This window comes from Erpetoichthys calabaricus, chromosome 8 (genome assembly GCF_900747795.2).
Source record: "Erpetoichthys calabaricus chromosome 8, fErpCal1.3, whole genome shotgun sequence".
Classification (NCBI taxonomy): Eukaryota; Metazoa; Chordata; class Cladistia; order Polypteriformes; family Polypteridae; genus Erpetoichthys; species Erpetoichthys calabaricus.
Genome location: NC_041401.2, coordinates 109,081,510 through 109,106,154, shown reverse-complemented (window position 1 = coordinate 109,106,154; position 24,645 = coordinate 109,081,510). Strand labels below are relative to the sequence as shown.

Here is a 24,645-nt window from a genome sequence, read left to right as displayed (position 1 = left end):
CTTTTAGGAAAACGTTGTACTTCGTGAGGCCACTTTATATTTTTCCCCCGTTGGACATGCAATTTGTGATGTGAATTCTGACCATCAGCGTAATAGCTTAGTTCACCTAGATGCTGGTTTCACAGTCACCATTTGTGTCACACGGTTGGACTTAGAGCGGTAATTTATATATATACTTGCATCTATTTAATTTCTTTTTTGACTGGGAGGATATTAGCATATATGGTTATACGTGTTTGTTGCTGGGTATAACTCAATAAAGTGTATTTAAATAAAAAAGTCTTCATAATTATTGTATGTTATTCAAGAACACTGTAATAGCCTAATATAAGGCATGCAAAATTGAAAAAAGTAAACTCATGGGTCATTTATTGTCAATCCTTAAAAAATACAAAATGAACTGAACATGAACTAGTTCAAAATTGAAATGGTGAACTATGAGTGTGAATTTATTCATTTTAATCTGTGTGAATTTAACTTTGAGCTAGTTCTTGTGAGGTGTGAACTTGCACAACACTGCATATAATATCGTGTAAAGAAGGAGTTGTAAATCCAGTTTTAGAACAAACTGAAACTGAACCATTAGTTGAATCAAGTAATAGGATGACAATGTGAATTGGTCACTAGATGTTGACCTGGACACTGAAACTGCTGAATACACCACCAATCTGCTCCGTTTTAGTCAGGGTGTTTCCCCTGGCTGGGGTTCTTATTTCATGTCTTTTTTGTTCATTTTTGAGTCATTCTATTTATGTACATGCTAATTTTGTTAATTATTTTAAATTGTTCCTTGTTTTTGATCTGGTCCTGATGCAAAGATTTTTTTGCCTTGTATTTTGTGAGTGGTCCTCCATTCGGCAGGCCCTATAAATGTAAGGGTTTCCCACGGTTCCTGGCAGTTCATTGAATGTGCCAGGGAGTCAGTGTGTGTTTCTTCTGTGCTTTTTTTTTTTTTTATTTTCTGAATTTTGACCTTCTTACTCTGTTTTTCAACCACTCTCCTTGGGTATCGTATTGGAACTTTGTTTGTACTGGATTGGCCTTTTTCCTCAGGCGATTCCACTGGCACTTTGTACTCTATGGAGCTTTATGTTGTTAAAGAGCATTTTTTTGTGAAGTAAATCTTTTATTTTATAAAGATCCTACATGGCCTCTGTTGCTAGCTGGGTTTTTTTGATGGGATTTCCCCCTCTAGTTGACATTTTTGGAACTGTTTGGGACTTGATTGCTTCAGATTCAGAGTTCATAACATGTACATCCAAACACTGTGATAAGCATGGTGAATTCAGTCGCATAAAGCTTCAGTGAGGTGCAGTATCTACTTGGCCAAAAGGCAAAATGATTGCGATCATGTACATCGATAAGACAGACGTTATTCATCTTATCACTGTTCACAATGCAGCAATTGCCAATATTTGTTTTGGAGAAAATATGGGAGCCACTAAGCCTTGAGCTCTGGTAGCCTACAATAACACAAGGGACATGTCAATTGTGTGGTTTTTCAACAAAAAATATAAGAACAGTGTGCAAAGAGCCATGCTTGTACTGTCCTCATTGCAACATCGGCCTGTGTTTTGGTGACTGTCACACAAAGGACATTTACTAAATCTGCGTCAGTAGAGCAGTGGACACTCAACATACCTTTTCTATTGTATTTTATTTTGATGTTTTATTATTTACATGTCTCTGTTACATGTTCATGTTTTCTGGTTCAAAAAAAAAAAATCAGCCCTTTTGGCTCATTTTTCAGGGGGGGTAAACGTAACACAGTGGAAACACAGTGACTGAGTCAGCAGTTTGGCAGTGCGTATGAGACTTTCTGATATAAATATCAGACTTTTAAAAAATGAACAAAGAAAAGTGACATTTAACAGACAAAGGATGAGGAAAGACTCACAGATGTACTTAAGTTGGCTGAACTCTCCAGTGCACCAAAACTCTTGAGCCTCTCAATGATTTATTTCAGTGGCTATTGACCAACAAATGACTAAAGCACTTTATATCATAAAAGCACATGAAATAATAGAAAATATTAAAGGCAATGGTTAAAACAAAATAAAATTACATAATACAGAATGTATTCTTTAAATGGAAGTATACAAATTTACAAGTAGCTTTGTGCATTAAAATTGAGTTCTGTTTCAAAGTCCACACCCAGAATACAAAATTTACCTTATTGTTTCCTAAGATTAAAGAACTGACAGGTGGGGTTTTCATGCTTTTACCACATCCTACCCATAAATTTGATTATTACCCACATTTAAATGAAGAAAACTAGAGAGATCATCCGATAGGGAATTTCATTAAAGCAAACTACAAGTGTGATAAGTAGGGTTTTAGTTACTGCCATATAAAGCTGAATGTCATCAGCATAAACAGGAAATTGTAAGCCTGTTTTACGAAAAATGTTACCTTCCATCTACTTGCTCACCCATTTCCAAACTCGCTTGTCCTAGCATCAGGTGCAAGATAGGAACAATCCCTGGAAATGGCACTAATCCACCAAAACTGCATGTCTTAGGACTGTCGGAAAAACAGAGCACCTGGGGAAACCCACAAAGACACGGGATGAACAGCAAACACCAGGCAGGGAAGACCTGGGACGTGAACCTGTGCTCCTTTCTGCAAGGCAGAAGTGTTATCACTGTGCCCTTGTAATGTCACCTAAAGAATGTAAATTCAAAAGTAAAGGCAATTTGAAAATGTAAAGGTAACCGTAATGGATGGAAGCTGACGTAATACAATGCGTTTGTGATGGCTTATGGGTAGTTTGAACACCAGTCTAGTTGAAGCAAAGGTCAAATAAATGTGGATGCTCTGCTGTGTGACTGCACCATTACTGAACAATGTGTTGTAGTGAGAATTCTTTGGGCAGGAGTGAAAACTTGCTGAAATTCACTGAAGGATGTTGGATCAGGAAGTAAGCGAAAGCAGCATGACTCAATGAAAAGTTTATGGATGGGTAGAAAGGTTTGAAGAGGGAAGAACAAATGAAATGCATTTTATTTTTTAAAATGTCTGTGATGAGCCATCTGTTGGAGTGACAAATGTAGTGCATTTTATTACTAAAATTGTTTTGTGATGCACCATCTTTTGGAATGACTGCATGAGCACACAAACAGAAACACAGACACTTACCCTTTTATTAAGGTAGGTTAACTGTAGCACTAAACCAGAATTTGATTTTATCCATTTTTTTATTTCCATATATATTTATGTACATCAGAAATCTCTTAAAATAGGCAATTATTGTGAAATTATCTGAATTATTAGAATAAATGTTTAATCTGCTGAATATCTTTGCTTCACACAATGTGTTTGCATGCCTAAATTGTTTTCTACACAAAGGACATTGAAATCAATTCCTTCTACTTACCTCCAATGACTGCAGCATTTGGTTTATTGTCCCACGTTTCCATTTCTTTTCCTTGGGGGGGGGGGGGGAAAGAAGAAACCATTTAAACACACTGAAGAAATTCACAATGCTAAAAACTTATAATTAACATTTAATTATAAATGCATTGATCTTATTTTTAACCATACAGTACACAATATGTTGCAATCCATTGATTGCTCGAATATTAGTTAAACATGAATCAGCAAGGCTGCTACCAAAGTTTGGACATACTGCAATAATTAAAACAAGCGTACTAAGATATAAAGTCTTATGAAGTAATTTTTGAGAGGAAACAGTTAGAAAGGTCAGTCATTTTCAAACCTGCTTAGTCCTGAACATAGCCACGGGGTGGGGGGGGGGGTGTTGGTGCTGGAGTCTGTACCAGCTAGCACAGGGCATAAGGCAGGAACAGACTCTGGAGAGAGCACCAGTCCATCACAGAGCAGACACACAGGAAGCACACCCTACTGTAAACACCATTTATTATCACCAATCCACCTAACCTGCATGTCTTTGGACTGGGGGATGGAAACTCACGCAGACGTGTGGAGAACATACAAACACCACGCAGGGAGAACCTGGGAACGCAAACCCTGCCCTTCTTATTGCGAGGCAGCAGTATTACCACTGTGCCACCCCAAGAACAGTTCAACATGATTCACATACATCTTGGACCACTGATTGCAGGTGTAATGAAAACAGTAAATATTCTTTAACTTTTTAAAATCAATAACAAATACATATGCAAATCCTTGAGACTTGATGAAAATGCTTTCTGAGCAATAAATTTAACCGAAGAGTATACTCTAAAGGAGATTTTTCACTTGGAGTCTAAAAAGATGCTACCCAGCCAGAGAATGGCACTAAGAAGTATAAAAGAGAGATAGATGAGACACTATTCATGGCACAATCTCAGCTCCACACAGACCAGACTGTGTCACCATAGGGACACTTTACATTGCTAAAGTTCTCATTACACGACTTTTCCAGCAATTGTCAGTGTACATTTATATAACCTTAGCATGTTGGGGTAGTTGTGGTGTGCTCCTGTGACCATCAGTCGTGTAGTCTGACTTACCCAGAGACTTAGTTCAAACAGTTTACGATCTGCAACGAGCGATTTGATTTCTCTTATGTCATTGGCGTAGGCTCTGTGTGTTTGACAGCTGATAACCAATCAGTGCTCACCCAGAAGTATAATGCATGTAATGAGGTGTTTGGACCTCGCAAGCAGAAGGGAGGTTTGTTTTACATACCACAACAGAATGGAAACAAGTAAAAATGGGCTAGGACTGCCGCTGAACTGGCCATACCTGAAATGCATTTGTGAAGCACTGGCTCTGTCAGGCAGCACATTATTGGTTTTCGGAAAAAGATGAAAGCTCATGAAACTGCTAGAAAGTTGTCATGGAGTCATCTAATTCATCATCACCTGTGATTCCCAGTCTTGCAATGTGAAATACTCCGGTGACCAGATCAGCACCTTCAGTTGTCGAGTTCAACAACCTGTCCAACTATAAATCGTGTAATCCGCCACTGCTTTAAACTGTTTGTCATCTTCTGCATATTGGCAAGAGACTATCATATACCAAATACCTTAACATAAGAGCAGCACGTTTGGATTTAAAAAAGTGGAACACTTCTTCATACAGTGCTTGATTTAATGTGCACAGCCCTTGAAATACTTAAGCCAGATCCAAGAGGGGAAGTCTATGATAAATCATCAGTGATGGCTAGACACTTTTTGGATTCTGAAGTTTGTTACTTGCCCAGCCTTGGCAGTGCGAGGTGAACTTGTATACATTTTATTACTGCATCTTAGTGTTCCAGAAAAAAAAACAAGCTGCACACAAATCATAAATTTCTATAGACAAGATAAAAATCCAAGCATTCCTTCCAGAGTTTAGCAATCCAAGCACTTGAAGACAGACTTCAGACTACTTCTGCAGTTCTCCTACCCTCTGTATTTCACATCTGGGATAGATAGCTAGATAGATACTTTATCAGTATGCTGCTGCTGGAGTATGTCAATTTCCTCTTGGGATTAATAAAGAAAATATTAAAGAGTGATAACAATGCAGGTATAACAGACAGACAATATCTTTGTATAATGTTAACGTTTACCCCCCCGGGTGGAAGTGAAGAGTCGCATAGTGTGGGGGAGGAACAATCTCCTCAGTCTGTCAGTGGAGCAGGACAGTGACAGAAGTCTGTCACTGAAGCTGCTCCTCTGTCTGGAGATGATACTGTTTAGTGGATGCAGTGGATTCTCCATGATTGACAGGAACCTGCTCAGTGCTCGTCACTCTGCCACGGATGTCAAACTGTCCAGCTCCGTGCCTACAATAGAGCCTGCCTTCCTCACCAGTTTGTCTAGGCGTGAGGCATCCCTCTTCTTTATGCTGCCTCCCCAGCACACCACCACGAAGAAGAGGGCACTCGCCACAACCTTCTGATAGAACATCTGCAGCATCTTATTGCAGATGTTGAAGGACGCCAGCCTTCTAAGGAAGTATAGTCGGCTCTGTCCTTTCTTACACAGAGCATCAGTATTGGCAGTCCAGTCCAATTTATCATCCAGCTGCACTCCCAGGTATTTATAGGTCTACACCCTCTGCACACAGTCACCTCTGAGGATCACGGGGTCCATGAGGGGCCTGGTCCTCCTAAAATCCACCACCAGCTCCTTGGTTTTGCTGGTGTTCAGTTGTAGGTGGTTTGAGCCGCACCATTTAACAAAGTCCTTGATGAAGTTCCTATACTCCTCCTCCTGCCCACTCCTGATGCAGCCCACGATAGCAGTGTTGTCAGCGAACTTTTGCACGTGGCAGGACTCCGAGTTGTATTGGAAGTCCGATGTATATAGGCTGAACAGGACCGGAGAAAGTACAGTCCCCTGTGGCGCTCCTGTGTTGCTGACCACAATGTCAGACGTGCAGTTCCCAAGACGCACGTACTGAGGTCTGTCTTTAAGATAGTCCACGATCCATGCCACCAGGTATGAATCTACTCCCATCTCTGTCAGCTTGTCCCTAAGGAGCAGAGGTTGTAATGGTGTTGAAGGTGCTAGAGAAGTCCAGGAACATAATTCTTACTGCACTACTGCCTCTGTTCAAGTGGGAGAGGGATCGGTGTAGCATATAGATGATGGCATCCTCCGCTCCCATCTTCTCTTGGTATGCGAACTGCAGAGGGTCGAGGGCGTGGTGGACCTGTGGCCTCAGGTGGTGAAGCAGCAGCCACTCCATGGTCTTCATCACATGTGACGTCAGAGCGACAGGCCGGAAGTCATTCAGCTCACTAGGATGTGATACCTTTGGATATGATGCAAGATGTTTTCCAAAGCCTCGGGACTCTCCCCTGTTCCAAACTCAGGTTGAAGATGCGCTTTGGTGGACTCCCCAGCTCCAACGCACAGGCCTTCAGCAGTCGTGGTGATACTCCATCTGGACCCGCTGCTTTGCTGGCACGAAGTCTCCTCAGCTCCCTGCTTACCTGGGCTGCTGTAATTGTGGGTGGGGAGAAACTCTCTCCTATGCTGGTATCAGCAGAAGGATGGGTGGAGGGTGCAGTACTCCGAGGTGAGAGTGGGTTAGGGTGGTCAAACCTGTTAAAGAAGTTGTTCATCTGGTTTGCTCTCTCCACGTCTCTCTCGATGGTGGTACCCCGCTTTGAGCTGCAGCCAGTGATGATCTTCATCCCATCCCACACTTCCTTCATGCTGTTATTCTGCAACTTCTGCTCCAGCTTTCTCCTGTATTGCTCCTTCGCCGCGCTGAGCTGGACTCGGAGTTCCTTCTGCACACGCTTTAGCTCATGCTGATCACCGCCTTTAAAAGCCCTTTTCTTCTGGTTCAAAAGGCCCTTGATGTCACTTGTAATCCATGGCTTGTTGTTAGCATAGCAGTGTACTGTTCTTACTGGAACTACAATTTCCATACAGAAGTTGATGTAGTCAGTAGTGCAGTCAACAACCTCCTAAATGTTCTCACTATAAGATCCCTGCAGGATATCCCAGTCCGTAGTTCCAAAGCAGTCTATCAGAGCCTGCTCTGCCTGTGGAATGAGGAACTTCCTCAGATACCATTTCAACAACAATGCCTGTCCCTGGACATGTCGGTGGATGTTGAAACACGTGCCTATCAAAGATGAAATGTTCTGCCATTGTATGTGCATTCTTTATAGAAAAAGTAAGTCTCGTCATTTACTTTGTAGATAGTTTACGATCGGCACGCTTTGACACTGCTGTCTTATTCTGGAAATGCACACAAGAATATTTATGAACGAGGAATTGTGCCTCACAGTTTAGAGTTGTCCTGATGAAGGATGTTCTTCTCCCAAAACGTATTGACAGGCTTCAATAGCCGGTAATCTGGTACAGAGCATAACTCAAGGAACACTATAAGGAATATAACCTTTTTTTCTTTAAGGAACATTAAGTGCATTAACTGCTATTTGTATTCTACATGTACTGCTTTGCTTTTGTCTGTATTTCTGTGTAAATAACTAAATGGTGCATTAATAGGGCAGAGTATTCAGGCAATTTGATTCAAGACGGCCAGTAGGGCTGCCTGTTGCTTAACAAGACGGGCCCCATAAACACTTCTGGCAGAAGAGCAGCTGGACTGGAGATATTTGGTTAATTGAAGTGTTAGCCTTTCAAATCATCAAGGCCGTCAGAGTGAAGAAGTCTTTAGTCTCATCTTAGGTTATGACTCATGACAAGATGTTCTGGTTAAGGAAGAGCAACAAGGGAGGGTACAAAGGCAAGCTTGTCAAAACAAGGACAGGAGGCACAGGGTAGGCCTTGTGTCCCTACGTGTAGCTGACCAGTTTAACAGCAAATCTGGTGAGCTGAACCTCACTAGAGCTTCTTTTACTTTGGATCTGGCCATTACACTTTTATAAGGAGAGCATCCATGTGATCACAAAACCTCATGTCGGGATAAAAGCAAACTATGATTTGTCCCGCAGTGTGTACTATGAATATTTGTTACTGTTACAGCATTATTCACAGGTATTGTGTTGTTTTCACCAGAGATGCTGCATTTTGCAGGCTTCTTTATTAGTAAAAGGATTAGAGCAGGGGCGTCAAACTCAGTTCCTGAAGGGCCACAGTGACTTCAGGTTTTCATTTCAGCCACTTTCTCCATTAGTGATCAATTGCTAATGGTAGTGGAACATACTATCTTGCCTTGATTTTAATCAACTTGCATTTCAATTGTTTCATTTTTTAACATGCTGCAAAACAATAATGAGATGTAAAAGGACAGAACAGATGATCAGGGTAATACAGATCATGTTTGCACCTATGTCTTCCATACTACATCTGTCTCAAAATGATATGCAATTGAATGTGCAAACTCACTGTTGGACATGTTTACAGACATCTTCAACAGTCAGTCATCCCCAAGTGCTTCATCATACCCATATTCTGACTCTTGCCTTAATGATTTTTTTTTTTTTGAACATCCGGCGCCGCCGTGAGTGGCAGCCTTTTCAGCAGCTCCGTGTATGACTGTATATGTATGTGTACTTTTCTACTTTCATTTTTCTATTTTTATTTATTGATCACTCCTATTACTTTATTTTATGTGGATTCGTTCCCTGGACACACTTACTTTTACAACGTGGGCATGGATTTTTACACGCCGAGGCTCGCATATTCAAGGACTCAACTTCGGGCACTGAGAACAAATGCCAGTGCCGGTGTGGTTCCATATTTACCTGACGAGGTAAGAAGGCGGTATCGTGGCAGCAGAGCCGGCACTAAGCTAAAAATGAAGCGGCTTGCGAGAAAGTGGCGTTTCAAGCCTTCGGTGCCTTCTGTGATTCTGGGGAATGTGAACTCAATCTCAAATAAGATCGACGAACTGGCTGCGCTGGTGAAAAATGTCAGGACCTACAGAGAATGCAGTTTGTTATGTTTTTGCGAAACCTGGCTAAATAACACCATCCCAGATGCCAACGTGGAGCTACCCGGGTTTAGCACAGTTAGAGCGGACAGAGATGCAAGTACCTGTGGGAAGCACAAAGGAGGAGGACTCGCTCTCTATGTTAATACACGGTGGTGTAACTCTGGACATGTTAACGTCAAAATCTCCACTTGCTGCAGGGATATCGAACTGTTGGCCGTAAGTTTACGTCCCTACTACTTGCCCAGAGAGTTTGGACATGTCATTGTTGTCATCGTGTACATACCTCCTCGGGCGGACGAGGAGTCAGCGAGTGACATCATCCATTCTGCTGTTGCTAAGTTACAAACGCAGCACCCTGAGGCGCTTGTGCTAATCGCTGGAGACTTTAACCATGTGACGCTGGACAAAACATTACCTGCATTCTCCCAGTATGTGGACTGTAACACCCGGGGAAATAAGACTATTGATTTACTGTATGCAAACGTTAAAGACGCATACAGCGCCACCCCGCTGCCTGCGCTTGGGAAAGCAGATCATAACCTGGTTCTGCTTCAGCCTCACTATAAACCAAAAGTGAGAGTCCTACCTGTAACCACACGATCATTCAGGAAGTGGACCCCGGAGGCTGAGAATACTCTGAGAGAACTTTTTGGAACTACAGACTGGGATATCCTGAAGGGATCACATAGTGAGAACATTGAGGAAGTTGTTGACTGCACTACTGACTACATCAACTTCTGTATGGACATTGTAGTTCCAGTAAGAACTGTACGCTGCTATGCTAACAACAAGCCATGGATTACAAGTGACATCAAGGGCCTTTTGAACCAGAAGAAAAGGGCTTTTAAAAACGGTGATCAGCATGAGCTCAAGCGCGTGCAGAAGGAACTCCGAGTCCAGCTCAGGGCGGCGAAGGAGCAGTACAGGAGAAAGCTGGAGCAGAAGTTGCAGAATAACAGCATGAAGGAAGTGTGGGATGGGATGAAGATCATCACTGGCTGCAGCTCGAAGCGGGGTACCACCATCGAGAGAGACGTGAAGAGAGCAAACCAAATGAACAACTTCTTTAACAGGTTTGACCACCCTAACCCACTCTCACTCTCACCTCGGAGTATTGCACCCTCCACACATCCTTCTGCTGATACCAGCATAGGAAAGACATCCCCACCCATAATTACAACAGAGCAAGTGAGCAGAGAGCTGAGGAGACTTCGTGCCAGCAAAGCAGCGGGTCCAGATGGAGTATCGCCACGACTGCTGAAGCTCTGTGCATCGGAGCTGGGGGGCCCTCTACAGCGCATCTTCAACCTGAGCCTGGAACAGGGGAAAGTCCTGAGGCTTTGGAAAACATCTTGTATCACCCCAATCCCAAAGGTATCACGTCCTAGTGAGCTGAATGACTTTCGGCCTGTTGCTCTGACATCACATGTGATGAAGACCATGGAGAGGCTGCTGCTTCACCACCTTAGGCCACAGGTTCAACACGCCCTTGACCCTCTGCAGTTTGCATATCAGGAGAAGGTGGGAGCAGAGGATGCCATCATCTATATGCTACACCGATCCCTCTCTCACTTGGACAGAGGTAGTGGTGCTGTAAGAATTATGTTTCTAGACTTCTCTAGCGCCTTCAACACAATCCAACCTCTGCTCCTTAGGGACAAGCTGACAGAGATGGGATTAGATTCATGCCTAGTGGCATGGATCGTGGACTATCTTAAAGACAGACCTCAGTATGTGCTTCTTGGGAACTGCACGTCGGACATTGTGGTCAGCAACACAGGAGCACCACAGGGGACTGTACTTTTCTCCGGTCCTGTTCAGCCTATATACATCGGACTTCCAATACAACTCGGAGTCCTGCCATGTGCAAAAGTTCGCTGATGACACTGCTATCGTGGGCTGCATCAGGAATGGGCTGGAGGAGGAGTATAGGGACCTAATCAATGACTTTGTTAAATGGTGCGACTCAAACCACCTACACCTGAACACCAGCAAAACCAAAGAGCTGGTGGTGGATTTTAGGAGGCCCAGACCCCTCATAGACCCAGTGATCATCAAAGGTGACTGTGTGCAGATGGTGCAGACCTATAAATATCTGGGAGTGCAGCTGGATGATAAATTAGACTGGACTGCCAATACTGATGCTCTGTGCAAGAAAGGACAGAGCCGGTTATACTTCCTTAGAAGGCTGGCGTCCTTCAACATCTGCAATAAGATGCTGCAGATGTTCTATCAGACAGTTGTGGCGAGCACCCTCTTCTACGCAGTGGTGTGCTGGGGAGGCAGCATTAAGAGGAAAGACGCCTCACGTCTGGACAAACTGGTGAGGAAGGCAGGCTCTATTGTTGGCATGGAGCTGGACAGTTTAACATCTGTGGCAGAGCGAAGGGCGCTCAGCAGGCTCCTATCAATTATGGAGAATCCACTGCATCCACTTAATAGTATCATCTCCAGACAGAAGAGCAGCTTCAGCGACAGACTGCTGTCACTGTCCTGCTCCACTGACAGATTGAGGAGATCGTTTCTCCCCCAAACTATGCAACTCTTTAATTTCACCCAGAGGGGTAAACATTAACATTCAACATTATACATAGTTATTGTCTGTTTTTCTGTTTTTTTCACCTGCATTGTTATCATTCTTTAATTTAATATTATTTATTATATCAGTATGCTGCTGCTAAAGAATGTGAATTTCCCATTGGGATTAATAAAGTATCTATCTATCTATCTATCTATCTATCTATCGATTATCTCCCCATTGCACTCACACTGGTCTTCATCAACTGCTCCGAGAGGCTTGTCTTGGGCCCTCAGAAAGTCAAACTTTGTACATCACATGACCCTGTCCAGTTTGCATATTGATTGAACCATTCTATTGAGGATACAATATCATCTACTCTTCCTCTGGCCCTGACCCATCAACAAAAGAGTCACTACATTTCTCACAGAGTTCTGTTCAGCATTCAAAACCATCATCTCTCAGAAGTTCATAGGAAAATTGAGTCTGATTGGCTACAACAATTCCCTATACAACTGGATCCTGGACTTCCTGAGAAAGAGACCCCAGACAGTCCGCATCAGTAACACCACCTTCAATAACATCTCATTGAGCAATGGTACTCCCCAGGACTGTGTACTCAGCCCTCTTCTGTTGACTTATGACTGTATGGCTGCATACAGCTCTTCACACCATCATTAAGCTGTCTAATGACACAACAGTGGTGGGTCTAATCAGAAATTGGGATGAGTCAGCTTACAGAATGGAGATAAGATGATTGGTGGACTGATGCAAGTGCAACAATCTGTCTCTTGTGATTGCTAACTTCAGAAAGGCCCAGGCTAACCACACCTCATTGCATATCGAGGGCTCCAGGGTACAACTGATCAAGAGCACCAAATTCCTTCGTGTGCACCTTGCAACTGACCTTACTTTTTTAATTAACACCACCTCCATAGTCAAGAAGGTGCAACAGCATCCCCATTTTCTTTAGCAGCTGAAGAAGGCAAGCCTACCTCCCTCTGTTTTCACAAAATTCTACATGGGCACTACTGAGAGTGATCTGACCAGCTGAATCACTGTCTGGTTTGGGAACTGCAATGTCTCTGACTGCAAGGTCCAACAATGGATATTGCATACAGCTGAAAAGATCATTGGAACCTCTCTGCCTTCCATTAAAGAAACCCTTATCAAGCGTTGCATCCACAAAGTCTACATCATTGTGAAGGACAGCTCCCACTCTTCCCATGGTCTCTTTGTACCACATCCATCCAGTAGAAGGGTCTGTAGCATCCAAACCAGTTCTGCCAGGTTCTGCAACAGCTTCTATATGGAAGGCACGACAATAAAGCCACTTAACTTGATTTGATTTCATTTCAAAAAGGTGAAGGTCAGAGAAGCACTAATCAGGTGTGCTCTGGAAAGTATTTGAATAATGACGATCTCAGAAAAAAGAAAATTAGTTTTGGAAATGACTGGTGTGGCAGAGTCAAAACATTAAAAGGCCACTGTAATAATTAACAGGTTTCATCAACAGTTAATTTGGAGAGTGATGGAGTGAAGATGAACTGTCAGAGACCCCTGAGTTAGTAGGTCCTCTGTTGGCCTACTTTACATATCTGCATTGTTTGGCTGGCAGTTAAGGGAAAAACGCAATGAAGCAAGCCATTATAATTAAGTCAAAGGAAGTAGGTTAACCTAGCAGGAGTCATTTGTTACTATATTAAGGATGAGGCTAGAATGAAAACTTGCATAGTGGCCCTCCAGAATCTGAGAATATAAACCTCTAGATTAAAATGATTCAGGTATTCATCATTTTTTTCTGTTTGGCAGGCTACAGAGCCTGTTGTGTAGTAATCTGTCTGCAGGGCCATCATTGTCAAGTATACAAAATAGGGTTAAAACTCTAATGTGTGACTGCTAATCAACATGCATTGGCACCATGATTAGCGAGTATAACTACCTTACTTCCACACATCTGCCTTCCTTACCTGAATAATCTTTCATTTAACATTTCCTATGTAAGCTAAACAAACAATACATCAAAACATCAATATAAAGATAAAGACCCTCACTACAAATTCTTCAATTATTTTTTACCAGATGTTCCATTAGGCTGAAAATAGTGTTAGAATGCTTCTTTGGGCCTTTCTGGAACAACACCTGAGAGCCAACCATACACTTTTTACCTAGCAAGCTACCGTCTCATTTTACTGACAGTCAGGTTTCACTCTGGTATGTTGTTTTCTTCTTCTGGTACCATCTTCGTTAATGAAGTTTTGTGATCATTAGGGCTATTTCAGCTTTGAAAACTACTAAATGGAATAGGGACTTGGTACTCTTTCTGAACCATTCTCACATATTATGGAGCCATAGTCTTCTCCTTTTTATCTTTTGCTGGATAATAAGTTGCAGCAGGTGGTATTTGTTCTTCTGCATCATGTGACCAAAATATTTAAGTGTCCATGTCTGGATGGTCCACATTCTTATGCATTCCTTTTAGGACCTCCTCATTTAATACACTGTCCATCATCCATAATATCTTCAACATCCTTCTATAAACCCACTTCTCAAATGCTCTAACACATTCACACATAGTTTGTGTCAATGTCCACACTTCCATACCATGCAGAAGGATGGAGAAAACATAACAATGGACCAGACAAATCCAAAATTGTGGCTTAAGAAGTGCTTTCATTTTCATGACTGCATTCCTGGCATGCTCAATGCTGCATTTGATCTCAGTGCAATGTTCTCGTTGATTATTCACAAAGCTGCCAAGATACTTGTACGCGGTCACCATCTCAAGTGGCTGTCCATCTACACACAAGATCGTGCTGACTAAATTTACCAATAATCTTATACTTGGTCTTCTTTAAGTTGATATTAAGGCCATGGTGCAAAGCTTATGGCAATTGACGACGCATGAAGTGGAGAGTCATCAGCCTACCGTACGCTGTTCATTGGTTTTCCATTCACAACTGGTTATGTTGTATGGGTTTGCAAATGGAACTGATTTAGTCGTGTGCATTTACAACACTGTTTCAAATTTTATATTAGCAGAAAATTTATCTGGAATGTTTTTTTTTTTTTATTTGCCTTTCCTTTTATTGTAATACAATTTAATTAGCAATGTGATTTTTCCTATCTGTCACTTCTTTGTTTAAAAATTAATTATATCTGCTCCATTGCTCATTCATTGGCTTTACAGACAACATAAAACCTCAAGAATTTAAATGTTAATGAAACCACTAAAGCTCCCCTCAGTTAATGTATTAATCACCTTATTTTTTACTACTGCACCAAATGTAAAACACGTCACAAAGAGCCAAAGTAGTCATGCCACCGTTCTAAAAAGCAGCAAAACATCAGTCCCTATATTATGCAATACACACTTCTGAACATTTGTACACAGCTGACAGTGTGATCCATGGTTTCTCTGATGTAGCTCAAAGTCTCACAAGGCGTTTTTGAGGCAATGGGAGTATAAGATGAGAGATCCAGTGAGTCAGCCTGTGCATGATGTGACTACAAATGCTTCAGCCTCATTGGGCTGCCTCGGTCAGTGGACTCCCTTTCTCCTGGGACATACCCTTAGGAGCTGCTGAACAGAATTTAATTTTGAAGCTAAACAACACACCCCAGTTCAAACAAGGGAATCTTTGTCTTTGAAATAGTGTTTTGAGTATCATGTGCTCTCCAGGATCTTGGCATCTGACAGCACGTTGACTAAAAACTGAGCTGCAGAACTAATGAAATATGTCACTAATAAACTTTTGCTTTCTGTAAAAGGGGATAATATATACAGTATTTTTTAAAGCAATTATATGTGGCACTGACATGCTAAAATACTACAGAAACAATATGAGGTCTAAGGTTTTGTATGTTTTGTTTGATTAGAAATCTTCTCAAAAGTTACAAATCACATGAATAAATAAGAAACCATCAGAATAGAAACTAAAATCTGAGGGAAAAAAAATGTAAAAATTGTTGTATTAACTGTCATGTTCAGGAATTACCTTTTGGATTGGATCAAACGGCACAATAAAGCCCTTGTCAGATAAAAAGAAATGCACAAAGTATGTAACTAAGAAAAAATGAAAATGAAATGGCCGACACGAGAAGAGTGGAGGTTAAACATTACAGAAGCATCTTCACTGATTCCTACAGCATAAAGTGAGAATAAAGGATGGCCAGCTAAGAGCTGCCAAGCTCAAGGTGTGACTACTAGTCAATTGTGTTGTGTAGCTAACCAGGACTCAAAACTGACAGGAGCTCACGGTTACAAACTTGACTTTCACACTAATCATTTTGACAGAACCAATAGGCTATAAAAAGTTTTCATTGGAATCACATTCAACAAAAGTCTGTAAAAATCCCAGCACTATTATTATTAGCAAAGGACTCTTTACAAAATTGTATTCCGAGAAGCAGCTCACTTGAATAAAAGCACAAGCATGCAGGTCGGGTGATAAGGTTTGCTTGTGCAGGTGCTGCACACTATATCCCCAAAGGTCATGCGAAAAGACAATTTCCCTGCGGAGATTAATATAAATGTGAGACTTGGCCTTTGTTTTAATCCTTTATGAACAATTCTGAACATCCTCTCTATGCCACACTAACACTAAGGATATTCAGCGAATGAATTATTCAGCAGAAGTGTGTCAAGTAATGCTATTGGGGCTTCTTTATACCAACAGCAATATACTTGCATAATACCTCACAGGGACTGTGGCAACGAAGTCAGCAGTCTTGTTTATAAATTTTCTTCCTTTTTAGTCTTTCTGGTGTGTATTCATAAAACAGTGTGTGTGTATATATATATATATATATATATATATATATATTATACACTGTATATTGTGACGGATGGCCGGGGCCCATGCCTGGCCAGGACGCCCCTTCACCATATCTGCCAGGGGGACAAGGGCGGGAAGCCCAGTATCTACCCCTGGACACTAGATGGCATCCTCCCTGGGTTGCAGCGGTGCCTCGGACTCCCCTAGGGCTTCATGGGGGTTGGAGTTCTGTGCAGCCCTGTAGGGTTCCGCAGGCGCCACTAGGGGGTGCTGCAACAGGAGCGGCTGGCCTCTTTTGGGCACGGGTTTCGCCTTACCCAGAAGTGCAGCTGGATGTCGATAATCAACCACCTGGAACAAATCCGGGTACCCAATAAAAGGGTGTCAGTGACCACCACTCAGCGGCCAGAGTCAGGAGGAGGAGGACTAAACTTGTGGAGGAGTGGTGGTGGAAGAGCAAAGTGCTTTTGTGTGTAGTTTCAGTGCTTGGGACTGTGTTGTGGCTGAAGGGATTATGGGGAAGTCGTGCCCTCCAGCTGAAGAAAAATAGAAGTCTTTTTATTTTATATGTGCCTCCCGTGTCAAGTCTGTGCCAAGTCGGGTGCAATATAGTGCTATTCTTACAATATATATATATTCACTAGTAACTGGAGGAGTGTGTTGGGGCTTTGGAGAATTTTGGAGACTTGTCATTAGGGCTCGACTTACAGTATTCTTCTCTGAGGCTAAGGATCTGCACTGGTATCTGGAAGACTGCTGGTTCAAATGCCATCACTTCCAGAAAGGATCCTATTCCATTGTATCCCGTTCAAGGCACTTAACCTGAAAATAGCTGCAGGGGTGCTGTACAATGGCTGGCCCTGCACTCTGAACTCAAAGGTCATGCGAAAACACAGTTTCCTCCCAGGGATTAATACAGTGTTCCAAATACCAAAAAAAAAAAAAAAAAAACTATAGAAGTTCTGTTCTCTTATGTTGCCAGGATTGCCCAGCATGCAGTACTGCTTTAGTGCAATAAGTCAAAGAATAAGAGACCTACGATAACTCTGAAGGACTTACAAGCAACAATGAATGAGACCAAATAATCACAAATATCATATTTACTTCATCTTATCTGAAACAAACTCATGTAATTATTTTCCTAGCTGTCTCTCTAAATGTACCATCTATGGTGCAGTAAAGAAATTTTAGCACACTGACATGATTTTTTGCTAAAGACTAGCTATGTCTGAAGATATCAGGTGATAGAGCTGATGTTTTAAGCATCCTCAGGCTTGGCCTGTGCTGGGGATTGTACTTTGTGTGCATTCTCCCATTATAACTCGTGGCACATTGGATGACTTCTGGTTAGAGAGGGTGTCACTCTCATTGCCTGAGGATGTCAGAATTCATGACTTGTTTATCACTGAAGATAATAATCGACCATTCTATTTTACTGCACAGGCTAGAAAACTGTGTTGGGCTTACAGGCACTGTTCTTGCTTGGTTTAGTTCTTATTTATCAAATCGATTCTAATACGTACAGAAATGTGCGGACAGTACTCCATCATTATACACAGAAGTGAGATATGGTGTCCCGCAGGGCTCAGTACTGGGACCTTTACTGTTTTCACTTTACATGCTTCCACTTGGATCTATCATTAGGAAACATAATGTTAATTTTCACTTGCATGCAGATGACACCCAGTTATACCTTTCATGTAGATCAATGAAGTTTCTCCAATGTCTTTAATTAGTTGTGTTAGTGAATTAAAGGAGTGGATGGATGAGAACTACTCGTCTTTAAACACAGATAAAACAGAGATGTTAATTATTGGAGGGAATGACGCTGATCACAACAATATTTTGTCATCATTTAACTCAGTTGGAATCCCCATTAATTTTACTGAGTCAGCCTGCAACCTAGGAGTTATCTTTGACTCTAGCATGTCATTTAAAGCGCACATTACAAAGTTGTCCAAATCATGTTTCTTCCATCTTAAAAATGTTGGGAAATTAAGGTGCTTTCTAAATAAACTAAATAATTCTGAGAAATTAATTCATGCATTTATTTCTAGTAGGATTGACAACTGTAATGCGGTGTTCACTGGATGTTCAAACTGTTCTTTATAGAGCCTCCAGTTAATCCAAAATGCAGCTACAAGAATTATTACAAGAAGAAGAAAATACGAACACATAACTCCAGTTCTTAAATCCTTACACTGGCTCCCGGTTAAGTTTAGGGCAGATTTCAAAATCCTCCTTTTAACATATAAAAGCCTTAAATGGCCAAGGTCCGGCTTACTTATCTGAACTTATGACTTACAAACCAGAGCGCACATTAAGATCTCAAGATGCCGGTCTGCTTATGATTCCAAGAATTAATAAAATAACAGTGGGAGGTCGTGCTTTTAGTTACAGGGCCCCTAAAGTGTGGAATGGTCTGACCGCTACTATAAGAGATGTCCCTTTGGTCTCAGCTTTCAAATCCCGGCTGAAGACTCACTACTTCCGTTTAGCATATCCTGACTAGAGCTTCTGATTAACTTTACAGACAGCATCTCTGTTGTTAGTCATTAGCACTAAAGCATAAGTAACATGATAGTTATAATTTGTTACTAACCCTCACCTATTCTGTTTCTCTTCTTTATACTCAAATGTGGCACTTGGTGCCAAGGCCCACCTGCCAAATTGTTTTGCCTGCCTAAGGTAAAGTCATCCCTGATGGAGGATCGCAGGAATTGTCGGGTAGAGGGGTCCTTTCATCAGATTGGCTGGCCCAGCACTGTCTCAGCTGTGGAATGGCCAAATGGAGGAGGCAGCTTGATGGCCGAGGTCTCCAGGACTCTAAACAAATCCAAATCATATTATGTGATATCATCTACTGTTAGATTCTGCTCCTTGTAATATTTTTATTTTTATACTGCATTGAGGATTTGTTCTGTTCTGTGTAATTGTATTGTATTGACCCCCTTCTTTTTGACACCCACTGCACACCCAACCTACCTGGAAAGGGGTTTGAACTGCCTTTTCCAAGGTTTCTTCTATTTTTTCCCCCTACAAGGGTTTTTTTTGAGAGTTTTTCTTGTCTTCTTAGAGAGTCAAGGCTGGGGGGCTATCAAGAGGCAGGGCCTGTTGCCCATTGCGGCACTTCTTGTGTGATTTTGGGCTATACAAAAATAAATTGTATTGTATAATAAATTTGACAACGGCTTGCCTGTTTTTCTGACAGCCAAAGTAAATCTTTCTGATTTGTTGAGGCAAATCACAGACCAACCTGACTGCATCACAGGGTATGCCAGACTACGCAACTGCTAATCACAGCAAGGTGCCGTGGCTGCCCCCAACTTGGTACAATTATGTAAATTAAGTCAATGACTGGAGAAATTGTGTGATGTGACAGGGCATTAACTACGATTAGACTCATTTGGTATTGTCTGATCTCCAATATGCTACTAAATCTCTGTGTTCACTGCATTAAGTAGATAAACTGTAAATATAAATACAGAAGCTAATTTTAAAGGCTGTACAAGCTATAAAGTTAAGCATTTTAATTACATTTTTTTAACAATAAAAAATACTGCCTTAACACAAAACACAACATTAAGCACTTTACTTTTGTTAAATCTCCCAAACTAGCAGCTTAGCACAAAAGGCTTGCTAACACACAGTATTCTCAGATAATTCTGCACTTATGGGGTATTTTAATAAAGAGAATGAGACAAAGTATAGGACTCAGATGGATAATTTTGTTTCTAGGTACAAAGAGAATTGACTGCATCTTAATATCAGCAAATCCAAGGAACTGGTTATTGACTTTTTTCGCACCAAAAAGCCTATGTCCGGTCACTATTCAAGTAGTGGATGTACAGGTGGTGTGCTCCTTGGGGGTCCACATCAATGACAGGTTGGACTGATCTCGTAATACATTGGGACTATATAAGAAAGAGCAGCACAGGCTCTTCTATCTTTAGGGGACTCCATTCCTTTAACGTGGGAAGCAACATCCTTCACATCTTTTATAACTCTGTGATGGCCAGTCAGATTTTCTATGCTTAGGTGTGCTGGGCTGGTAATATCACTTCAAGAGAGGCCCGCTGATTAAAATGGCAAGCCCAGTTATAGGATGTACTCTGGACCTCCTGGAGGTACTAGGGAAGGAGAGAATTAAAAAAAAAACCGAGTGCCATTATGAACAATGCTGCACATCCTCTCTTTGACACACTAACACTGAGGACTTTCTGCCAACGAATTATTTAGCAGAATTGCCTCAAGAAATGCTACCAGGGTTCTTTTATACCAACAGCAATATATCTGTATAATGCCTCACTGGGACTATAAATGTCAGGTCGGACGTTTTCTTTGTTTTGAATTTTGTTGTTTATACTTATTCCAATGTGTGTTCAAACTAAAGTCTCTGTGTTTATTTATTTATGTATTTAAAGTGCTTCTGTAAAAAGCCAAATTCCCCCTGGGAACAAATAAAGTTCTATCTATCTAGTTCTATCTATCTGAAACTCAGAGACATTAAGTTAGACACTTTTTATAGGAAGGTTTTCTATAAATTCCAAAGTTCAAACGTACGGTATAATTATAGAATTCAATTGCTTTTCTACTTTCGAACCTAAACAATCTAGTTTTATAGTCCTAGGACTCTTTCCCAGCAGCACTGGACACAGGCAGGAACTGACCCTTGACAATGTGCCAGTTCACTGTGGGTCTCATTCACACACATAATGTACCTGCACTCATAATGGGAGGAATTTAGAGTGGTGAATTAGCCTCACAGTAAAGTTTAGTTTAATGTGGTTCAATATGGACTACACTGATTCAAACAAAGAGAGCCCAACAAAGACAGTACAGTGTTTTTGAGAAAATCGAAGCTGGAGAGTGACTGAAATAGCGGTAAACAGCAAGCCAAGTTTTCAAGAAATACTTGATTACTGAGTAAAGTTTTTGTGGTTTTAATCGGTTTTGGTGTTGTGTTTGACACACAAGCACAAATATAATTAATACATTACATACACGTATTATATATATATATATATATATATATATATATATACAGTGGTACCTCGGTATACAATCTTAAAATCCACTCCAGATCCTTGGACTTATACCAAACTAATTTTTCCCATAAGAAATAAAGGGAAAATGATTAATCCATTCCCATGGAAAATAAATCCCATTGTAATTGACATATTATACATTGATGGGGTTGTATAAAATAATTTAAACACTGCTTAATACTAAAATACATAAATACAAAAGCAATTAGATGAAATAAATGAAAATTTAACCTCACTTTACCTTGCTGAGAAGAGTCGAGTGCCTGCTAAGACTGCTCTTTCCCGTCTTTTAACCTCCTTTATCTTACTCTTTTCCTCGATCCATCTATCCCCCCGTTCTCTGGTGCTGACCCGTATATATACATCCACCCGCGCCTCCATGGGCACAGCGCCTTAATCACATGCCGCAGGAAGCCAATGAAGCAATTGAGAACGATCACACCCACATGTGCAGGTGCAACTCGCTCCAACTACCTCATTAACTCCCTGAGGTCGTGCAGTAGCGTCCACGGAGAACGACACGGCTGTACGGATTTAAAACCTGGCCCTTTTCTTTGAAGCCGCGGACCCGCTATACCACAGGCAGTCTTGGCTTTGTCTCGAGAGAGGTAAACAAGGGTAGCACGCAGTGTTCTAGCACGCAAGTTGTATTCCAAACAAAGGTTGTATACCAAGCAAAATTTTTCGCGTCCAAACAGGACTTATACCAAGTTGGACTTATTCCAAAGCAGACTTATACCAAGGTACCACTGTGTATATATACAGTATATATCCATCCATTATCCAACCTGCTGAATCCGAACACAGGGTCACGGGGGTCTGCTGGAGCCAATCCCAGCCAACACAGGGCACAAGGCAGGAACCAATCCCGGGCAGGGTGCCAACGCACCGCAGATATACAGTATATATATATATATATATATATATACATATATATACATATACACACACACACACTCTTTCCTATTTAGCTAAAAAGCTGAAAGTTGGCAGGATTTTACAAATAGGGCAGTAAGTATCCGCTAAGAAAGGACATTTTGGTTTATCAATATTTAGTGGTTATAAAAAAAAAACAAAAAAAAAAACAAAACAATAATCTCCAAAATCTTAAAAATGCTTTGACTGATTTGATTTGGTGATGTTATAGAAACAAGTAAATTAGCTGCATACATTTTTATTATTTCTCAATATTTGTCAGTAATAAAGCTGTAGTGAGTGGGCTATTCTTAATGGATTCCACAAGGAGAGCAGTGCCACTGTACAAGCTGAGCCTGTAATTGTGCCGAGAAATGGGGGGCTGTTGGTGACTGAAAAAAGGACAGCTGTGTGGGAAACGAGATGTGAAGTGGATGAAGAAAAGTTAGGCGAAACTCAAAGACCACCTGATTAGCAGGTGTCCTCATTGGGTACCAGCTGTACTCCCTATTCTGTCAGCTTCTTCCTACTCCACATGATGCATTAAAATACATAGAAATTCAAGATGAATTGGACCGTCAAGTGTTCTTATATATGTAAATGTCAAATAACAAGGTATTAGGAGGTTAGGGAAACAGCTTGGTGCTAAAATAAATGCAATATTAAAGAGGAGTAAGGTGTACCCTTCAAGGTCAGACCACGATGCACCACTAATATTCTGGTTCACAAAGCAAAAAACAAGGAACTGCTGGAACAAGGTGCGAGCCCACTGCCCTGGTCAGTTTAAAAGCTTGCACAGTTCACTAAGGGGATCCCCACCAGAAGCTGAGAAAGTGGACATCGTACATAGTTCACAATATCATTTTTTTTCACCTGTTCTTATCTGTGCAGTGTTTAAAATGTTCAGTTCATTCCATGAGAGACGTAAATGTGCATACTGTAAAACGTCAATGCTGTATATTATAAGTAAAAGTAAACCACAATTTAGTGTATATTGCTTTTATCTAAATCCTCCAAAACTTTGTAATGACACAAGCTTACAGACTAAAGCATTACATTCACTGACACTAGTCTTTTACAGGATGTGCTACAGACTGAAATTATACCCAAAATTCCCATCATTCCTACTAATTACATGTTTGAATTCAAAAGTGTGCATTTTTCATCAAAAACAGTGTTTTGCAATGACCATCAACAAAAGCCAAAGTTGGTCAGTAGGAAAAGTAGGAACTGATCTACGGCAGGAATGTTTTTCTCATGTACCAATATGTAGCACGTTCAAGAGTAAGGAGCTCCAGTGAACTAATAATATTAGCTCCTGGGGAAAAAAAGCAAAAAAAAAAAAAAAACAAAACAATTGTATACATAAAAGTACTCTTCTGATACATTTGATACACTATAACTGAGGCCCACTGTCTTAGAAGATTTCCTGGGTGAAAAATTAACAATTTTTACTCTACAACATGAGATCATATCTATATTTTTCTTGGTAAGTCAACACCAACTATGTTCTTGTATGCAGGTTTTTACAGGTGGACTTTTGTAGATGCTGGCCTAATGGAGAGTCCCCATTCAATCTTGCAATTACCAAGCTAAGCTGTAGTAAATTCATATATTTAAGAGTGATAAATATAATCTGTAAGATAAAAGTGTGATTATAAATTACTGAACATTATCGCTCATCACTGTCCTAAAGAATTCACAAACATCTTAAGTTTTCGGTTCATACTCTCTCTCAACTGATTTTGGCCCTTCTTCATGTTCACAGGTTTTGTTGCTAGCTAACTTTAACTAAATGTGACAGAAAGTATTAATGACACCAATCTGTATTAATATTAGCTAATGCACTGAGAATCAGCAGTTCTTTCACTTAAGAGCAGGAAAAATAACCATTACAGATTTTTGAACAAGTATTTTTGAATAGAAGTATGTTTATCTAAATTATCAAATATTTGTCATAGCCCTAATGATTACATAAAAGAACCAATCAGTGGTCAGTTAAGCACTGAAATGTAACCTTTTTTAGACTGTGGGAACATAATGAAAATGGAAAAAGATGAAAACAATATGC

At 40.9% G+C, this 24,645-nt stretch overlaps 2 protein-coding genes across 2 annotated transcripts in view; both read right to left on the bottom strand.

Annotated features, from left to right (window-relative positions):
* Positions 1-24,645, bottom strand: part of LOC127528911 (glycophorin-C-like) — a 131,683-nt gene that overhangs the window by 91,793 nt on the left and 15,245 nt on the right.
* LOC114655928 (glycophorin-C) overlaps positions 1-24,645 on the bottom strand; it is a 59,135-nt gene that overhangs the window by 19,661 nt on the left and 14,829 nt on the right. The window contains exon 2 of the mRNA XM_028807241.2: positions 3,377-3,427. Coding sequence (XP_028663074.1) covers positions 3,377-3,427 — 51 coding nt within the window. The remainder of the gene's footprint in view (positions 1-3,376; positions 3,428-24,645) is intronic.